Source organism: Symphalangus syndactylus, chromosome 2 (genome assembly GCF_028878055.3).
Source record: "Symphalangus syndactylus isolate Jambi chromosome 2, NHGRI_mSymSyn1-v2.1_pri, whole genome shotgun sequence".
Classification (NCBI taxonomy): Eukaryota; Metazoa; Chordata; class Mammalia; order Primates; family Hylobatidae; genus Symphalangus; species Symphalangus syndactylus.
The window spans coordinates 95,246,951-95,261,921 of record NC_072424.2 but is presented as its reverse complement, the minus strand read 5'-3'; the positions used below and the strand labels follow the sequence as shown (position 1 = coordinate 95,261,921).

The window sequence follows — 14,971 nt, the reverse complement described above, 5'->3', positions numbered from 1 at the left end:
TATTCAGTGTATCTGTGTTTTGGCCGATTTCAAGATTCAACCTATGGTAGACCATGACCAGGCTTGTAGTGGGCCTGATACTGCAGTAAGACATGATGGTAAGCCAGAGCAATTGGGCAAGAGAAAGAAATAAAGGGCATCCAAATTGGAAAGGAGGAAGTCAAATTGTCCCTGTTTGTAGATGACATGATCTTATACATAGTAAAACCTAAACACTACCACAAAACTCTTGGAACTGATAAACACATTTGGTAAAGTGGCAGGATACAAAATCAATATACAAAAATTGGTAACATTTCTATACATTAACAAAGAACTAGCTGAAAAGGAAATCAAGAAGGCAATCTCATTTACAATAGCTACAAAAGAATACCTAGCAACAAATTTAACCAGTGGGGTGAAATACATTTACAAGGAAAACTACAAAACACCGATGAAAGAAATTGAAGAAGGTACACAAATAAAAAGACATCCCACGCTCATGGTTGGAAGAATATTGTTAAAATGACCATACTATCCAAAGCAATCTGCATTCAATACAATCCATATCAAAATATCAATGTCATTTTTTATAGAAATTAGGAAAAACAATCCTAAAACTTGTATGGCACCACAAAAGACCCCCAAATAGCTAAGAAAATCCTAAGCAAAAAGAACAAAGCTGAAGGCCTCACACCACCAGACTTCAAAATATACTACAAAGCTCTAGTAACCAAAACAGCATTGTACTGGCATAAAAACAGACACATAGACCAGTGGAACAAAATAGAGATCCCCAAAATCACTTCATATATGTATGAAGTACATATATGTATGTATGAAAGTACATACATATATGTATGAAAACTAGATATTAATATGTAGAAGAATAAAACTAGACATACACATCTCACTCTATACAAAAATCAACTCAAAATGAATCAAAGACCTAAATGTAAGACCCCAAACTATAAAATTACTAACATAAAATGTAGGAGAAATACTTCAGGACATTGGTTTTAAAAAAACACTCTATGAATAAGAGCCCAAAAGCACAAGCAACAAAAGCAAACAAATGGGGTCATATCAACTAAAAACCTTCTGCACAGCAAAGAAAACAATCAACAAGTGAAAAAATAACCTACAGAATGGGAGAAAACATTTGCAGACTATTCATCTGATGGGGAACTAATATTCAGAATATACAAGAAACTCAAACATCTCCACAGCAAAAAATCAAACAATTTGATTTAGAAAATGGGCAAATGATCTGAGAACACATTTCACAGAAGACATACAAATGGCCAACAAATATATGAAAAAATGCTCAATATCATTAATCATTAGGGAAATGCAAATAAAAACCACAGTGAGATATCATGTCACTCCAGGTAGGATGGCTATTATGAAAAAGACAAAAAATAACAATGGCTGGCGAGGATGTGGAGAGAACTCTTATACACAATTGGTGGGAATGTAAACTAGTAAAGTCACCATGGAAAACAGTTTGGAGGTTCTTAAAAAAAACTACAAATGGAACTACTACCATATGATCCAGAAATCTCACTATTGGACATTTATCCAAAGGAAGAACATCAGTATATTAAAGAGACATCTTCACCCACATGTTTATTGCAGCACTATTCACAATAGCCAAGATATGAAATCAACCTAGGTATCCAACAACAGATAAATAGGTAAAGTGGATGTGGCATATATACACAATGGAGTACTATTCCACCATAAAAAGAATGAAATTCTGTCATTTGCAGCAACATGGATGGAATTAGAGGACATTAGGTTAAGTGAAATAAGCCAGGAACAGAAAGCTACACACTGTATGTTCTCACTTACATGTGGAAGTGAGTTAAAAAAAGTTGATGTAATAGAAGCAAAAAGTAGAAAGAAAGATATGAGAGAGTGGGAAGGTAGGGAGAACAGAGGGATAGAGAGAGATTTGTTAAAGAATACTAAATTACAACTAGATAGGAGGAATAAGTTCTAGTGTTCTATACCATTGTAAGATGACTATAGTTTACAACAATATATTACATAGTTTCAAATAGCTAGAAGCAGGATTTTGAATGTTCCCAACACAAAGAAATGATAAGTGTTTGAGATGATGAATATGTTAATTACCCTGATCTGATCACTACACATTATGTATAAGAAACATCACTATGTACCCTATAAATTGTGTCAATTAAAAAAAGAGAGAAATGATGGCAGAAGTGTGTGCTTGAGTAAGAATTTTCTTGCATGTAAAATTCTTAGTTCTTGAATGTTGACATGGCTTCTCTCTAGCCTAATGGTAAAAAGGCAGTGGGTCCATATTCGGGACTCTTTTTTATGACTGTACAATTTAACTTCCCTTGGGTCCTGTGATATTTCTTGCATACAACTGAGTCTGAGGATATACGCTTTATATTTTCAATGCATATAATATCAGAATTCATAAATGTATCTGATGACATAAAATCGATTCTGTTGCTAACCAGTTGTAATGCTCATCCCAAGGAAGCAAGATTAGAATTAGATGATGGGAACCATTTTAACAATTTGCTCTTTCATAAAGCTACCTCACTGATGCAGTTTATGAAAAAGGCCATTGTTTCAGAATGTAATCTCTTAATTGTAGAATTGATCCTTTGGAAAATTTGATTTATTATGAGGGATTGTGCAGAAGTTTTAGTCTTGTTTGTTAGGACAACATCTCAATACTTTCACCTAAAATTTTGTTCAGACACTTCAGAGGAGCTTGCTTGGTGTGAACTTTTGTGATTTATTTAGAATATCTTATTCTAGCTTGAGATAAATTAAGAGGCTTTTTAAGTCTTATGTTTCAAATTGTAGTGCAGAATATTTTTAAAATTGTTATTTTTCAATTTATTTTTGAATCTCTAATGCTCATGGTACAAAATTCAACCATAATGAGTAGGTAGTCAGTAAATCTTTTCCTTTCTTCCTTGAGGAGACCACCAGTTGCCTATAAACTATGACCCTCTACCCCAATGGTGGCTTACTATACAGGCAATCTTTATCTTGCATGGTCATGCATAAAAATATGTAAGCTGGCCAGGCGCAGTGGCTCACCACTGTAATCCCAGCACTTTGGGAGGCCAAGGTGGGCGGATCACCTGAGGTTGGGAGTTCGAGATCAGCCTGGCCAAAATGGAGAAATCCTGTCTCTACTAAAAATACAAAATTAGCTGGGTGTGGTGGCGCATGCCTGTAATCCCAGCTACTCAGGAGGCTGAGGTAGGATAATTGCTTGAACCACGGAGGTGGAGGCTGTGGTGAGCTGAGATAGTACCATTGCACTCCAGCCTGGGCGACAGAGCGAGACTCCGTCTCAAAAAAAAAAAAAAATTATTTGAAAATATCTACTTCTTGTTGTAGACTCTTACTGTACCCACAACTATAAACATTTTTCCTATGTAAACGAAAAAGGAAAAATATAATAAGAGATTTGAAAAGTCTGGACATTTCTTTCCCAATAGATATTAAAGGCAACATCTTCAAAATAAGATATTATACTGAAAGGACTATTATATTTTAAAGACAAGATCACTGCTTCATAGTTTCTCTTTAAAAAATTAAAAAAACTATACAGCTGTTAATCAAAATGCATATTTTGTACAATGATAATGATCTTGAATTTTTTTAAAAAAATTATGATAAGCTACAAGTACCAACAAAACAAAAGTATCTGGAGTAGTCTGTATAGGATCTCTTTGGACTTTCTTTTATTATGCTAAAATAGTGATGCTTTTACAATTTGCGTTATTGTACTCTCCAATACAATGCATGGGGTTTGTTCAAGTATACAGTACACCATTTTCATACATGTACAACATTGGTGGATGAAGAATGTCTCTTAGCAGTAATACTGGATGTAGCCTCTGGTTTTACCAGCTGCATACTCTAGGACTATTAGATACATAAAAATCTTGTGATACTGGAAAGTTATTAGAATGTGCAAACTGATATGGTATCTTTCATCTGTCTCTTAAAGGGTATCACCACAGGAGAGTCCACTTAAGCCGTTGGTAGGTTTAACAAAGTTGGAATTGCTCAGGCACTGTTGAATTGGGCAACATTCTTCAGACCTGGCTCAGAGCTACAGTGCGTTTAGTATATTAAAGCAGCTGACATGACGACTTTTTGCAAGCCTTCCCAGGCACTAGAGTTTTTCTGTTAATTGCCACACTAGGTCATAAAAGTCTCATTAACTTTTTTTTTTTTTTTTTTTTTTTTTTTTGAGACGGAGTTTCACTCTTTTTGCCCAGGCTGGAAAACTATGGCGTGATCTCAGCTCACTGCAACCTCTGCCTCCTGGGTTCAAGTGATTCTCCTGCCTCAGTCTCCAGAGTAGCTAGGATTATAGGCATGTGCCACCACGCCTGGCTAATTTTGTATTTTTAGTAGAAACAGGGTTTCATCATGTTGGCCTGGCTAGTCTCAAACTCCTGACCTCAGGTGATCCACCCTCCTTGGCCTCCCAAAATGCTGAGATTACGGGCATGAGCCACCATGCCTGGCCTTATTAAGATTTATTTTTTATTTTGCAGAAGATTCTGAGAATGCACAGTTGTTCCATTGTCTTGCTGGATTTTGACCTTGTTCCTTCCCTGTAACTCTTTTATCTTCCAAGTCACACTTATTACCAACAAACATTGGGAAATATCAGTGTCTTTAACTTAAAGAATCTGTTCTCTCAGATCTTGTAAATCATAAAATGTGGACTGTGCTGGGATGGTATATGCTAATACAAAGCCTTGTCCATTTTTATGTACAAATCCTTTATTGCTGTAAATTGTTCTCTTCCTGCAGTATCCAATATGTCAAGCATACAGAGTTGTGCATCTATTTCAACTTGCTTTCTGTAATATCTTTATTATAGGATCATGTTTTTCAACAAAATTCTTTGTACAAATTGTACAGTCAAAGCAGAATTTCCAACAGCTCCTGAGCCAAGAATGACTAATTTATATTCAAGCATGATACAAATTTTTTAAAACCTAGTACCTCTCATGCTGTCACCAGGTCTCTGAAGTCAGTGTTGCTCTGTGCTTTTTCTGAGTTGCTACTCCTGGTGCTATGGTGGTCTTGCCTCTGCTACTGCCACTCTGCCTGATTTATATGCCTGAATAATGAGTTTTAAAATCATATTTGCAAGCGTGATGGTAACCTCACATTAAAAAACATAGAATGAATGCACAAAAAAATAAAAACAAGAAACTAAATCATATCACCAGAGAAAATAATCTTCACTAGAGGAAGACAAGAATGAAAGAAAGAAGGAAGACCAAAAAACAATAAGAAAAGAACAAAATGACAGGTGTAAGTCCTTACTTGTCCATAATAACCTTAAATGTCAATGGGCTAAACTCTCCAATCAAAAGACATAGCCTGGCTGAATGGATGGAAAAAAAAAACCAGTTGATCCTCTCCCTACAAGAAACACACTTCACCTATAAAGATACACAGAGATGGAAAATAAAGGATTGTAAAGAAATATTCCATGCCAAAAGCAGGAGTAGCTATACTTATATCAGACAAAATAGAATTCAAGACAAAAGCAGTAAGAAGAGAAGTAGGTCACTATATAATGATAAAGGGGGTCAACTCAGCAAGAGGATACAACAATTTTAACACTGGAGCACCCACATATATAAAAGAAATATTATTAGAGCTACGGAGAGAGAGACACTCTAACACAATAATAGCAGGAGACTTACACACCCCACTTTCAGCATTGGACAGATCATTCAGACGGAAAATCAACAAAGAAACATCAGACTTAATCTGCAATATAGATCAAATGGATCTAATAGATATTTACAGAACATTTCATCCAAGGGCTGCAGAATACACTTTTTTTTTTTTTTTTTTTTTTTGAGACAGAGTCTCACTGTGTCGCTCAGGCTGGAGTGCAGTGGTGCAATCTCGGCTCACTGCAAGCTCCGCCTCCCGGGTTCACACCATTCTCCTGCCTCAGCCTCCCGAGTAGCTGGGACTACAGGCACCCACCACCATGCCCAGCTATGTTTTTGTATTTTTAGTAGAGATGGGGTTTCACCATGTTAGCCAGGATGGTCTCAATCTCCTGACCTCGTGATCCACCCGCCTCGGCCTCCCAAAGTGCTGGGATTACAGGCGTGAGCCACCGTGCCCAGCCAGAATACACATTATTTTCCTCAGCACATGAATCATTCTTAAGGATAGGCCAGATATTAGGTCACAAAACGAATCTTAAAACATTAAAAAAATTGAGATAATATCAAGCATCTTCTCTGACAAAAATAAAACTAGAAATTAACAACAAGAGAAATTTTGGAAACTATTCAAATACATAGAACTTAAACAATATGCTCCTGAATGATCAGTGAGCCAATGAAGAAATTAAGAAGGAAATTGAAAAATTTCTTGAAACAAATGATAATGAAAACACAATATACCAAAATCTATGGGATACAGCAAAAGCAATAGTAAGAGAGAATTTTATAGCTCTAAGTATCTACATCAAAATAAAAAAGGAAAAACTTCAAATGACAATCTAATGATGCATTTTAAAGAACTAGAAAAGCAAGAACAAACCAAACCCAGAATTAGTAGAAGAAAGGAAATAATAAAGATCAGAGCAGAACAAAATGGAAAAAACAAAAAAAAATGAAACAAAGTTTTTTTTTTTGAAAAGTTAAACAAAATGGACAAACCTTTAGCCAGTTTATGAAAAAAAGAAAGAAGATCAAAATAAATAAAATCAGAAATGAAAAAGGAGACATTACAACTGGTAACTGCGGTATTCAAAGGATCATTAGTGGCTACTATGAGCAACTATATGCTAATAAATGGAAACATATAGAAGCAATGGACAAGTTCCTAGATACATATAACCTGCCAAGATTGAACCAAGAAGAAATCCAAAACCTGAGCAGACCAATAACAAGTAATGAGATTGAAGCTGTAATAAAAGTCTCCCAGTGAAGAAAAGCCTGAGACCTAATAGCTTCACTGCTGAATTCTAGCAAACATTTAAAGAAAAACTAATACCAATCCTACTCAAATTATTCTGAAAAACAGAGCAGGAGGGAATACTTCCAAACTCAGACTGAGACTAAAACCAGATAAAGACACACCAAAAAAGAAAACTACAGGCCAATCTTCGATAAATATTGATGCAAAAGTCCACAACTAAATACTAGGAAATTGAATTGAACAATACATTAGAAAGATACATTACATTAGAAAGATCATTCATCATGACCAAGTGGGATTTATCCCTGGGATAGAAGGATGATTCAACATATACAAATCAATCAGTGTGCTACATCATATCAAAAGAATGAAGGATCAAAAGCATATGACCATTTTAATTGATGCTGAAAAAGCATTTGGTAAAAGTCAACATCTCTTTATGATAAAAACCTTAAGAAAAAAACCGGGGATAGAAGCAACATACCTCAACATAATAAAAGCCATATATAACCTACCCACAGCTAGTATTATACTGAATGGGGAAAAACTGAAAGCCTTTCCTCTAAGGTCTGGAACATGACAAAGATGCCCACTTCACCACCGTTATTCAACACAGTGAGAGGTGACAGTGTGCTGGCAGTCCTCACAGCCCTCGCTTGCTCTCAGCGCCTCCTCTGCCTGGGCTCCCACTTTGGTGGCACTTGAGGAGCCCCTCAGCCCACTGCTGCACTATGGGAGCCCCTTTCTGGGCTGGCCAAGGCCAGAGCCAGCTCCCTCAGCTTGCAGGGAGGGGTGGAGGGAGAGGCATGAGCGGGAACCGGAGCTGCGCGGTGCTTGCGGGCCAGCTGGAGTTCTGAGTGGGCATGGGCATGGCGGGCCCTGCACTCAGAGCAGCCGGCTGGCCCTGCCAGCCCCGGGCAATGAAGGACTTAGCACCCGGGCCAGCGGCTGTGGAGGGTGTACTGGGTCCCCCAGCAGTGCCAGCCCACCGGTGCTGTGCTTGATTTCTCGCGGGGCCTTAGCTGCCTTCCTGCGGGGCAGGCCTCGGGACTGCAGCCCGCCATGCCTGAGCATTCCCCCACCTCCGTGGGCTCCTGTGCAGCCCGAGCCTCCCCAGTGAGCACTGCCCCCTGCTCCACAGCGCCCAGTCACATTGATCACCCAAAGGCTGAGGAGTGCGAGCGCATGGCACGGGACTGGCGGGCAGCTGCGCCTGCAGCCCCAGTGCGGGATCCACTGGGTGAAGCCAGCTGGGCTCCTGAGTCTGGTGGGGCTTTGGAGAACCTTTATGTCTAGCTCAGGTATTGTAAATACACCAATCGGCACTCTGTATCTAGCTCAAGGTTTGTAAACACACCAATCCGCACCCTGTGTCTAGCTCAGGGTTTGTGAATGCACCAATCGACACTCTGTATCTAGCTACTCTGGTGGGGCCTTGGAGAACCTTTGTGTGGATACTCTGTATCTAACTGATCTGATGGGGACGTGGAGAACCTTTATGTCTAGCTCGGGGATTGTAAACATACCAATCAGCGCCCCGTCAAAACAGACCACTTGGCTCTACCAATCAGCAGGATGTGGGTGGGGCCAGATAAGAAAATAAAAGCAGACTCCCTGAGCCAGCAGTGGCAACCCGCTCGGGTCCCCTTCCACACCGTGGAAGCTTTGATCTTTCGCTCTTTGCAGTAAATCTTGCTACTGCTCACTCTTTGGGTTCACACTGCTTTTATGAGCGGTAACACTCACTGCGAAGGTCTGCAGCTTCACTCCTGAAGCCAGCGAGACCACGAGCCCACCGGGAGGAACGAACAACTCCAGACGCGCTGTCTTAAGAGCTGTAACACTCACTGCGAAGGTCTGCAGCTTCACTCCTGAGCCAGCAAGACCACGAACCCACCAGAAGGAAGAAACTCCGAACACATCTGAACATCAGAAGGAACAAACTCCAGACACGCCGCCTTTAAGAACTGTAACACTCACCGCGAGGGTCCGCAGCTTCATTCTTGAAGTCAGTGAGACCAAGAACTCACCAATTCCGGACACAACAATACTGGACATCCCAGCTAGAGGAATCAGATAAGAGAAAGATATTGAGGGCATCCAAATTGTAAAGGAGGAAGTCAAATTATCCTTGTTTGCAGTTGACATATCTTACATGCTGAGAAACCTGAAGACTCCACAAGAAAACTAGCAGAACTGATAAACAAATTTAGTAATTCAATAGTAGCATTTCTATATGTCAAGAGTGAACAATCTGAAAAAGAAATCAAGAAAGTAATTCCATTTACAATAGCTACAAATAAATTAAGTATCTAGGAATTAACCAAAGAAGTGAAAGATCTCTGTAATGAAAACTATAAAACATTGATTAAAGACATTGATCAGGACACACTAAAAATGGAAAAACATTCCATGTTCATTAATTGGAAAAGTCAATATTGTTAAAATGTCCATACTCCCCAAAGCAATCTACAGATTCAATGCAATCCCTATAAAAATACCAATGACATTCTTCACAGAAATAGAAAAGACAATCCTAAGATTTATATTGAACTACAAGAGACCAAGAATAGCCAAAGCTATCCTAAGCAAAAGAACAAAACTGGAGGAATTACATTACTTGAGTTCAAATTATACTACAGAGCTATAGTAACCAAAACAGCATACTACTGGCATAAAAATAGACACATAGATCAGTGAAACAGACTAGGGAACCCAGAAACAAATTCACACACCTACAGTAAACTCATTTTTGACAAAGATGCCAAGAACATACACTGGGGAAAAGACAGTCTTTTCAATAAATGGTGTGGGGAAAACTGGATATCCATATATAAAGGAATAAAACTAGACCCCTATCTCTCTCCATATACAAAATTCAAATCAAAATGGACTAAAGACTTAAATCTAAAACCTCAAACCATGAAACTACTACAAAAAACATTGGGGAAATCTCCAGGACATCGGTTGGGGCAAAAATTTCTTGAGCAATACCCAACAAGCACAGGCAACTAAAGCAAAAATGGACAAACGAGATCACATCAAGTTAAAAATCTTCTGTACAGCAAAGGATACAATTAACAAAGTAAAGAGAAAACCCACAGAATGGGAGAAAATATTTGCAAACTACCCACCAGACAAGGGATTAATAACCAGAATAAATAAGGAGCTCAAACAACTCTATAGGAAAAAATCAAATGATCCAATCAAAGGATAGGCAAAAGATTTGAATAGACATTTCTCAAAAGACATACGAATGACAAACAGGCATATGAAAAGGTGTTTAACATCATTAATCATCAGAAAAATGCAAATCAAAACTACAATGGGTTATCATCTTACCCAGTTAAAATGGCTTATGTCCAAAAGACAGGCTATAACAAATGCTGGTGGCAATGTGGAGAAAAGGAAACCCTTGCATATTTTTGATGAGAATATAAATCAATACAACCACTATGGAGAACAGTTTGGAGGTTCCTCAAAAAACTAAAAATTGAGCTACCATATGATCTAGAATTCTACTGCTGGGTATATGCCTAAAAGAAAGAAAATCAGTGTATCAAAGAAATATCTGCATGCGAATGTTTATTGCAGCACTGTTTACGATAGCTAAAATTTGGAAGCAACCTAAGTATGCATCAACAGATGAATGGGTAAAGAAAATGTGGTACATATACACAATGGAGAACTATTCAGCCATATTCAGTCATGTCCAACAACATGGATGGAACTGGAGATTATTATGTTAAGTGAATTCAACTAGGCACAGAAAGGCAAACATTGCATGTTTTCACTTATTTATGGGATCTAAAAATCAAAACAATTGAATTCATGGACAAAGAGAGTATAAGGATTGTTGCCAGAGGCTGGGAAGGGTAGTGGTGGGTGGGGTGGGGAATGGGAGATGGGGACAGTTAATGCGTACAAAAAATGTAGAAAGAATAAATAAGACCTACTATTTGATAGCACAACAGGGTGACTATTGTCAATAATAACTGTACATGTTAAAATGACTTAGAGCGTACTTGGATTGTTTGCAACTCAGTGGATAAATGCTTGAGGGGATGGACACCCCATTCTTCATGATGTGCTCATTTCACATCGCATGTCTGTTTCAAAACATCTCCTGTACCCCATAAATACATACACCTACTACGTACCCACAAAAATTAAAAAACAAACAAAAATCCAATCAAAAAGACGTTCAGCTCAAAACAAAATCTCATGTATGTGTAACTCATAGTGAGAACATTATATCATTAAGAAAAGGTTAAGTTACATTTAGTATAATTTATTTAAGAAAACAAGGAGGTTGGCCGGTTGTACCACAGTGGCTCACGCCTGTAATCCTAGCACTTTGGGAGGCTGAGGTGGGCGGATCACGATGTCAAGAGATGGAGACCATTCTGGGCAACATGGTGAAACCCCGTCTCTACTAAAAATACAAAAATTAGCTGGGCGTGGTGGCGGGCGCCTGTAGCCCCAGCTACTCGGGAGGCTGAGGCAGGAGAATTGCTTGAACCTGGGAGGCGGAGGTTGCAGTGAGCTGGGATCACGCCACTGCACTCTAGCCTGGACGACAGAGCGAGATTCGATCTCAAAGAAAGAAAGAGAGAGAGAGAGAGAGGAGGGAAGACAGGCAGGAAGGCAGGAAGGAAGCTTGTACAATGTTTCCGTCTCAAGGCAGACACTTGAACATATCTTAGGTTTCTGGTAACTAGTTTCGGCTGTCTCGATAGACCTGATAAGGCAGTATTTTAGTTAATATGTAGTAAAGTTCTGAGAGTGCTCTAACCAACTTCCTTGTTTTTAACTCTCTCTCAGGGTATTTGTCTATTAATTTCAGCTTTGTTTGCTCTTAAATTTAAAAATATGTATTTGGCTTCTGAGTTCTGTTTTCTCTCTCAGTTGCATTGCTTGATTTGGGTGCCTCTATTTTTCCAATAATTCTTTATTATAATAGTGCTACTGTTTGCTAAAGCATACGTGGTCAAATCCCAGTTCCCTGCAGGCGGAAAAGAGCTTAGAGAAGTAACGTGGTGGACGACCCACTGAAATATTCCAGTTTCAGACTATGCATGTGTCACACCCTTGCTGAAATACAATTCGTTTTCTTTAATTTCCATGTGAAGTGCTCTTCTAAGAACTAACCTTTAGTCAGTGGGTGACTTTCTTTGTGGGAGTAAAAGGAAGCTGTTATGAAATAGCTCTTATGGAACTGTTACAAGCTTTCAAGGATTCAAAGGTCTAAATGAAAAAGGCCAAGTATTATTTCAAAAGGCAAGTATATCCTAATATAGCAAAACAAACAAAACAAAATCCATCAGCTACTCCTCCAGTTGAAGTGATGAAGCCCAAATAATTCATATAGCAAAATGGAGAAAATTAGACCGGCCATCTAAAAATCTGCCATTGGTGAAGTGATGAAGAACGTTTACTGTCTTATTCCGAAACTTGTCCATTTTGCAACTCTTGGCTGCCTATGGATTTCTGTGGTGCAGTGTACAGTTTTAAATAGCTGCCTAAAGTCGTGTGTAACTAATCTGGTAAGTCTCACAATCTAATATTTGTCTTTGCAAGAACTGGAACGTGTAGAATTCAGCTTGTTATAACTGATAGAATTGTTTTCTCTTTATGAGGAGTTTTCTTATGAGAAGTGGTGGCAACGAGGCAAGATAGATTATTTTTTCTTAGGTAAGTTAGGAGCCCTTATAATTGCAGAAGATAAAGCAGGCTATTTTATTTCTTTAGGGTACGTGGTCATATATTTTTTGGGCTAGAGGACTGGGTAAAGGAGGTTTAAATGGAATCAATTTTGCCAATTTTGCATACTTAAAAACTTTCTATTTAAACTTATTTATTACAAAGTCATTAGTAGTTGTCTTGAAACCTGAAATCTGTTTGGCCACAGGATAATGCCTGCTAATTCCAGCTGTGTAGGGAGCTGGATGAAAAAGGAAGCAGATACAGATGCCATGTAAAATAATATTATATTTTAAAGCAATAATTATTTGTACATTTCTTTATTTCTGTTTGTGCATTTATAATTTTAGTGAGCTTTTTAATATGGAAATTCATGCTTTCATTCTCATTTCTGGGTGTCATCCCTTCTCTAACTATTGTACCATCTCTTTTCAGTTGTAATTTCGTTGTACTTAAAACAGCCACTGAATTAACTTTAAAAACCAAATACTCTATAGACTGAGAAAAATGCACTCTTACTGTCTAAAGACAAATAAAATATCATGATAGTTTGCATATGACCCTACCTATAGCCATACTTTTAAACATAATACAAGTACTAAATATAGTGTTCATTATATTATGCTAAAGTATTGGAGATAGAATTCTGTGGCAGATTAAAAAACTTGTGCTTATACACTTTTGATTTAAACTATAGTTTAAAACATTACTTAGGTTTACCATGGTTAGTAGCATTTTTTAAAAGTTTAGTATTTTATATAAATCTTTGCCAAAGACTTCATTGCCTTTAATATAGAATTGCATGCTTTAGTTTTTTATATTTGTAACCGAAACTTAAAAATGGAAGAATGGAACTACTAAATGTTTCAACTACTAAACGGAAAACTAAATGTTCTAAAAAAGACTTTTTTTCTAATTATAATAAGAATATACGTTTTAACTAAAAATATTTATAACATAAAGAACTAGAGAAGAATAAAAAACTTCTAATTCTAGCCCTAGTAACCTTTTGATTGCATTTTCTTTTAGTATATTTCCTCATATATATGTGTACATATATATCTATAATTTACATCCAGCTATGCATCCAGCTTTTTCATTACATTGTATTGTGAGTTTTCCCCTAGACCCTGAAATTTTTTTAGAAACAGAATCTTTAATATCTTTAGAGTATTCCATTATATGAATGTACCACCATAATTTATTTGTTAATTTCCCTGCTACTGAAACTGATTTTAGTTGTTTCCAATATTGCAGTCTCCATTTTATTTTACTGTAGTTTTATTTATTCTTATCTTTTTGTGTGGGCTCTTTGCTTTCAGGGTTTGGCAGGAGGAATAGACAGTTTGTTCCTTTGTTGAGTTGCCTTCCGTTCACCACCTACAGAGAAAGGCACAGCTGATATGTGGCAACAGCAAGAGAGACACGGTCTGCCAATTTGACCAGTGAAAGTACTACATGTTCCCACATAGGGCCTGGAGGGACAAAAGTGAAGTGAATGTAGAATTGAATGTAACCATGGTTCACAGGAGAGGATATACAAAGTGCTCAAGTTTATTATATTTTCTGTATCATTTTTAAAAACATGGGCATTTACTCTGAAGGTCATCTATAATTTTATTGGGTAATTCTTGATATTGAGACATGTTTTCTTAAAAAAAAAGACAACCACAAGAATGTCTTGTCCAAAAATAAAATGTTAGAATTGTGGGCCAAATTGCACAAAGCATAGTTCTATGCTTGAGCATTGGTATTTTACATTACTTTTATCTTCGTTAACAGAGATCTGCATGTACTAGTTGAAAGTATTAACCGAAAAGTTTTTTTGAATTCTAGATGCCATGTGCTGCAGAAAACAACAAATTATGCTCTTGAGAACACTAGTATTGTGAGATCCTTTATGAGAAAAAAAAAAGAATTCATGGTTGAATAATTTGTGGAAGTGTATTTTGCTATGCCCTCTTTTTGTGGATTCACAGGGCACACTAACATATTAAAGGCTTTGTTTAATCATAATTTTCCCATCTTCTTTAGCAACAAAACCCTTTTATAATGTTTCCATAAGTTATTTGGGGGAACAGGTGCTATTTGGTTACATGAGTAAATTCTTTAGTGGTGATCTGTGAGATTTTGGTGCACCCATCAGCCATGTATACACTACACCATATTTGTAGTCTTTTATCCCTCACCCTGCTCCCACTCTTTCCCCTAAGTCCCCAAAGCCCATTGTATCATTCTTATGCCTTTGCATTCTCATAGTTTAGCTCCCACTTATCAGTGAGAACATATGATGTTTGGTTTTCCATTC

General features: G+C 37.5%; 1 protein-coding gene and 1 pseudogene across 3 annotated transcripts in view; one reads left to right on the top strand and one right to left on the bottom strand.

Moving 5' to 3' along the window:
• Window positions 1-4,063: 4,063 nt before the first annotated feature.
• Window positions 4,064-4,981, bottom strand: LOC129463212 (ras-related protein Rap-1b-like; annotated as a pseudogene).
• A 7,112-nt stretch (window positions 4,982-12,093) lies between these two features.
• Window positions 12,094-14,971, top strand: part of ROS1 (ROS proto-oncogene 1, receptor tyrosine kinase) — a 145,824-nt gene continuing 142,946 nt past the window's right edge. For all 3 annotated transcript variants that reach the window (XM_055262388.2, XM_055262401.2, XM_055262395.2), the window contains exon 1: window positions 12,094-12,506. In XM_055262388.2, the coding sequence (XP_055118363.2) occupies window positions 12,384-12,506 (123 nt within the window). In that variant the 5' untranslated portion in view covers window positions 12,094-12,383. The remainder of the gene's footprint in view (window positions 12,507-14,971) is intronic.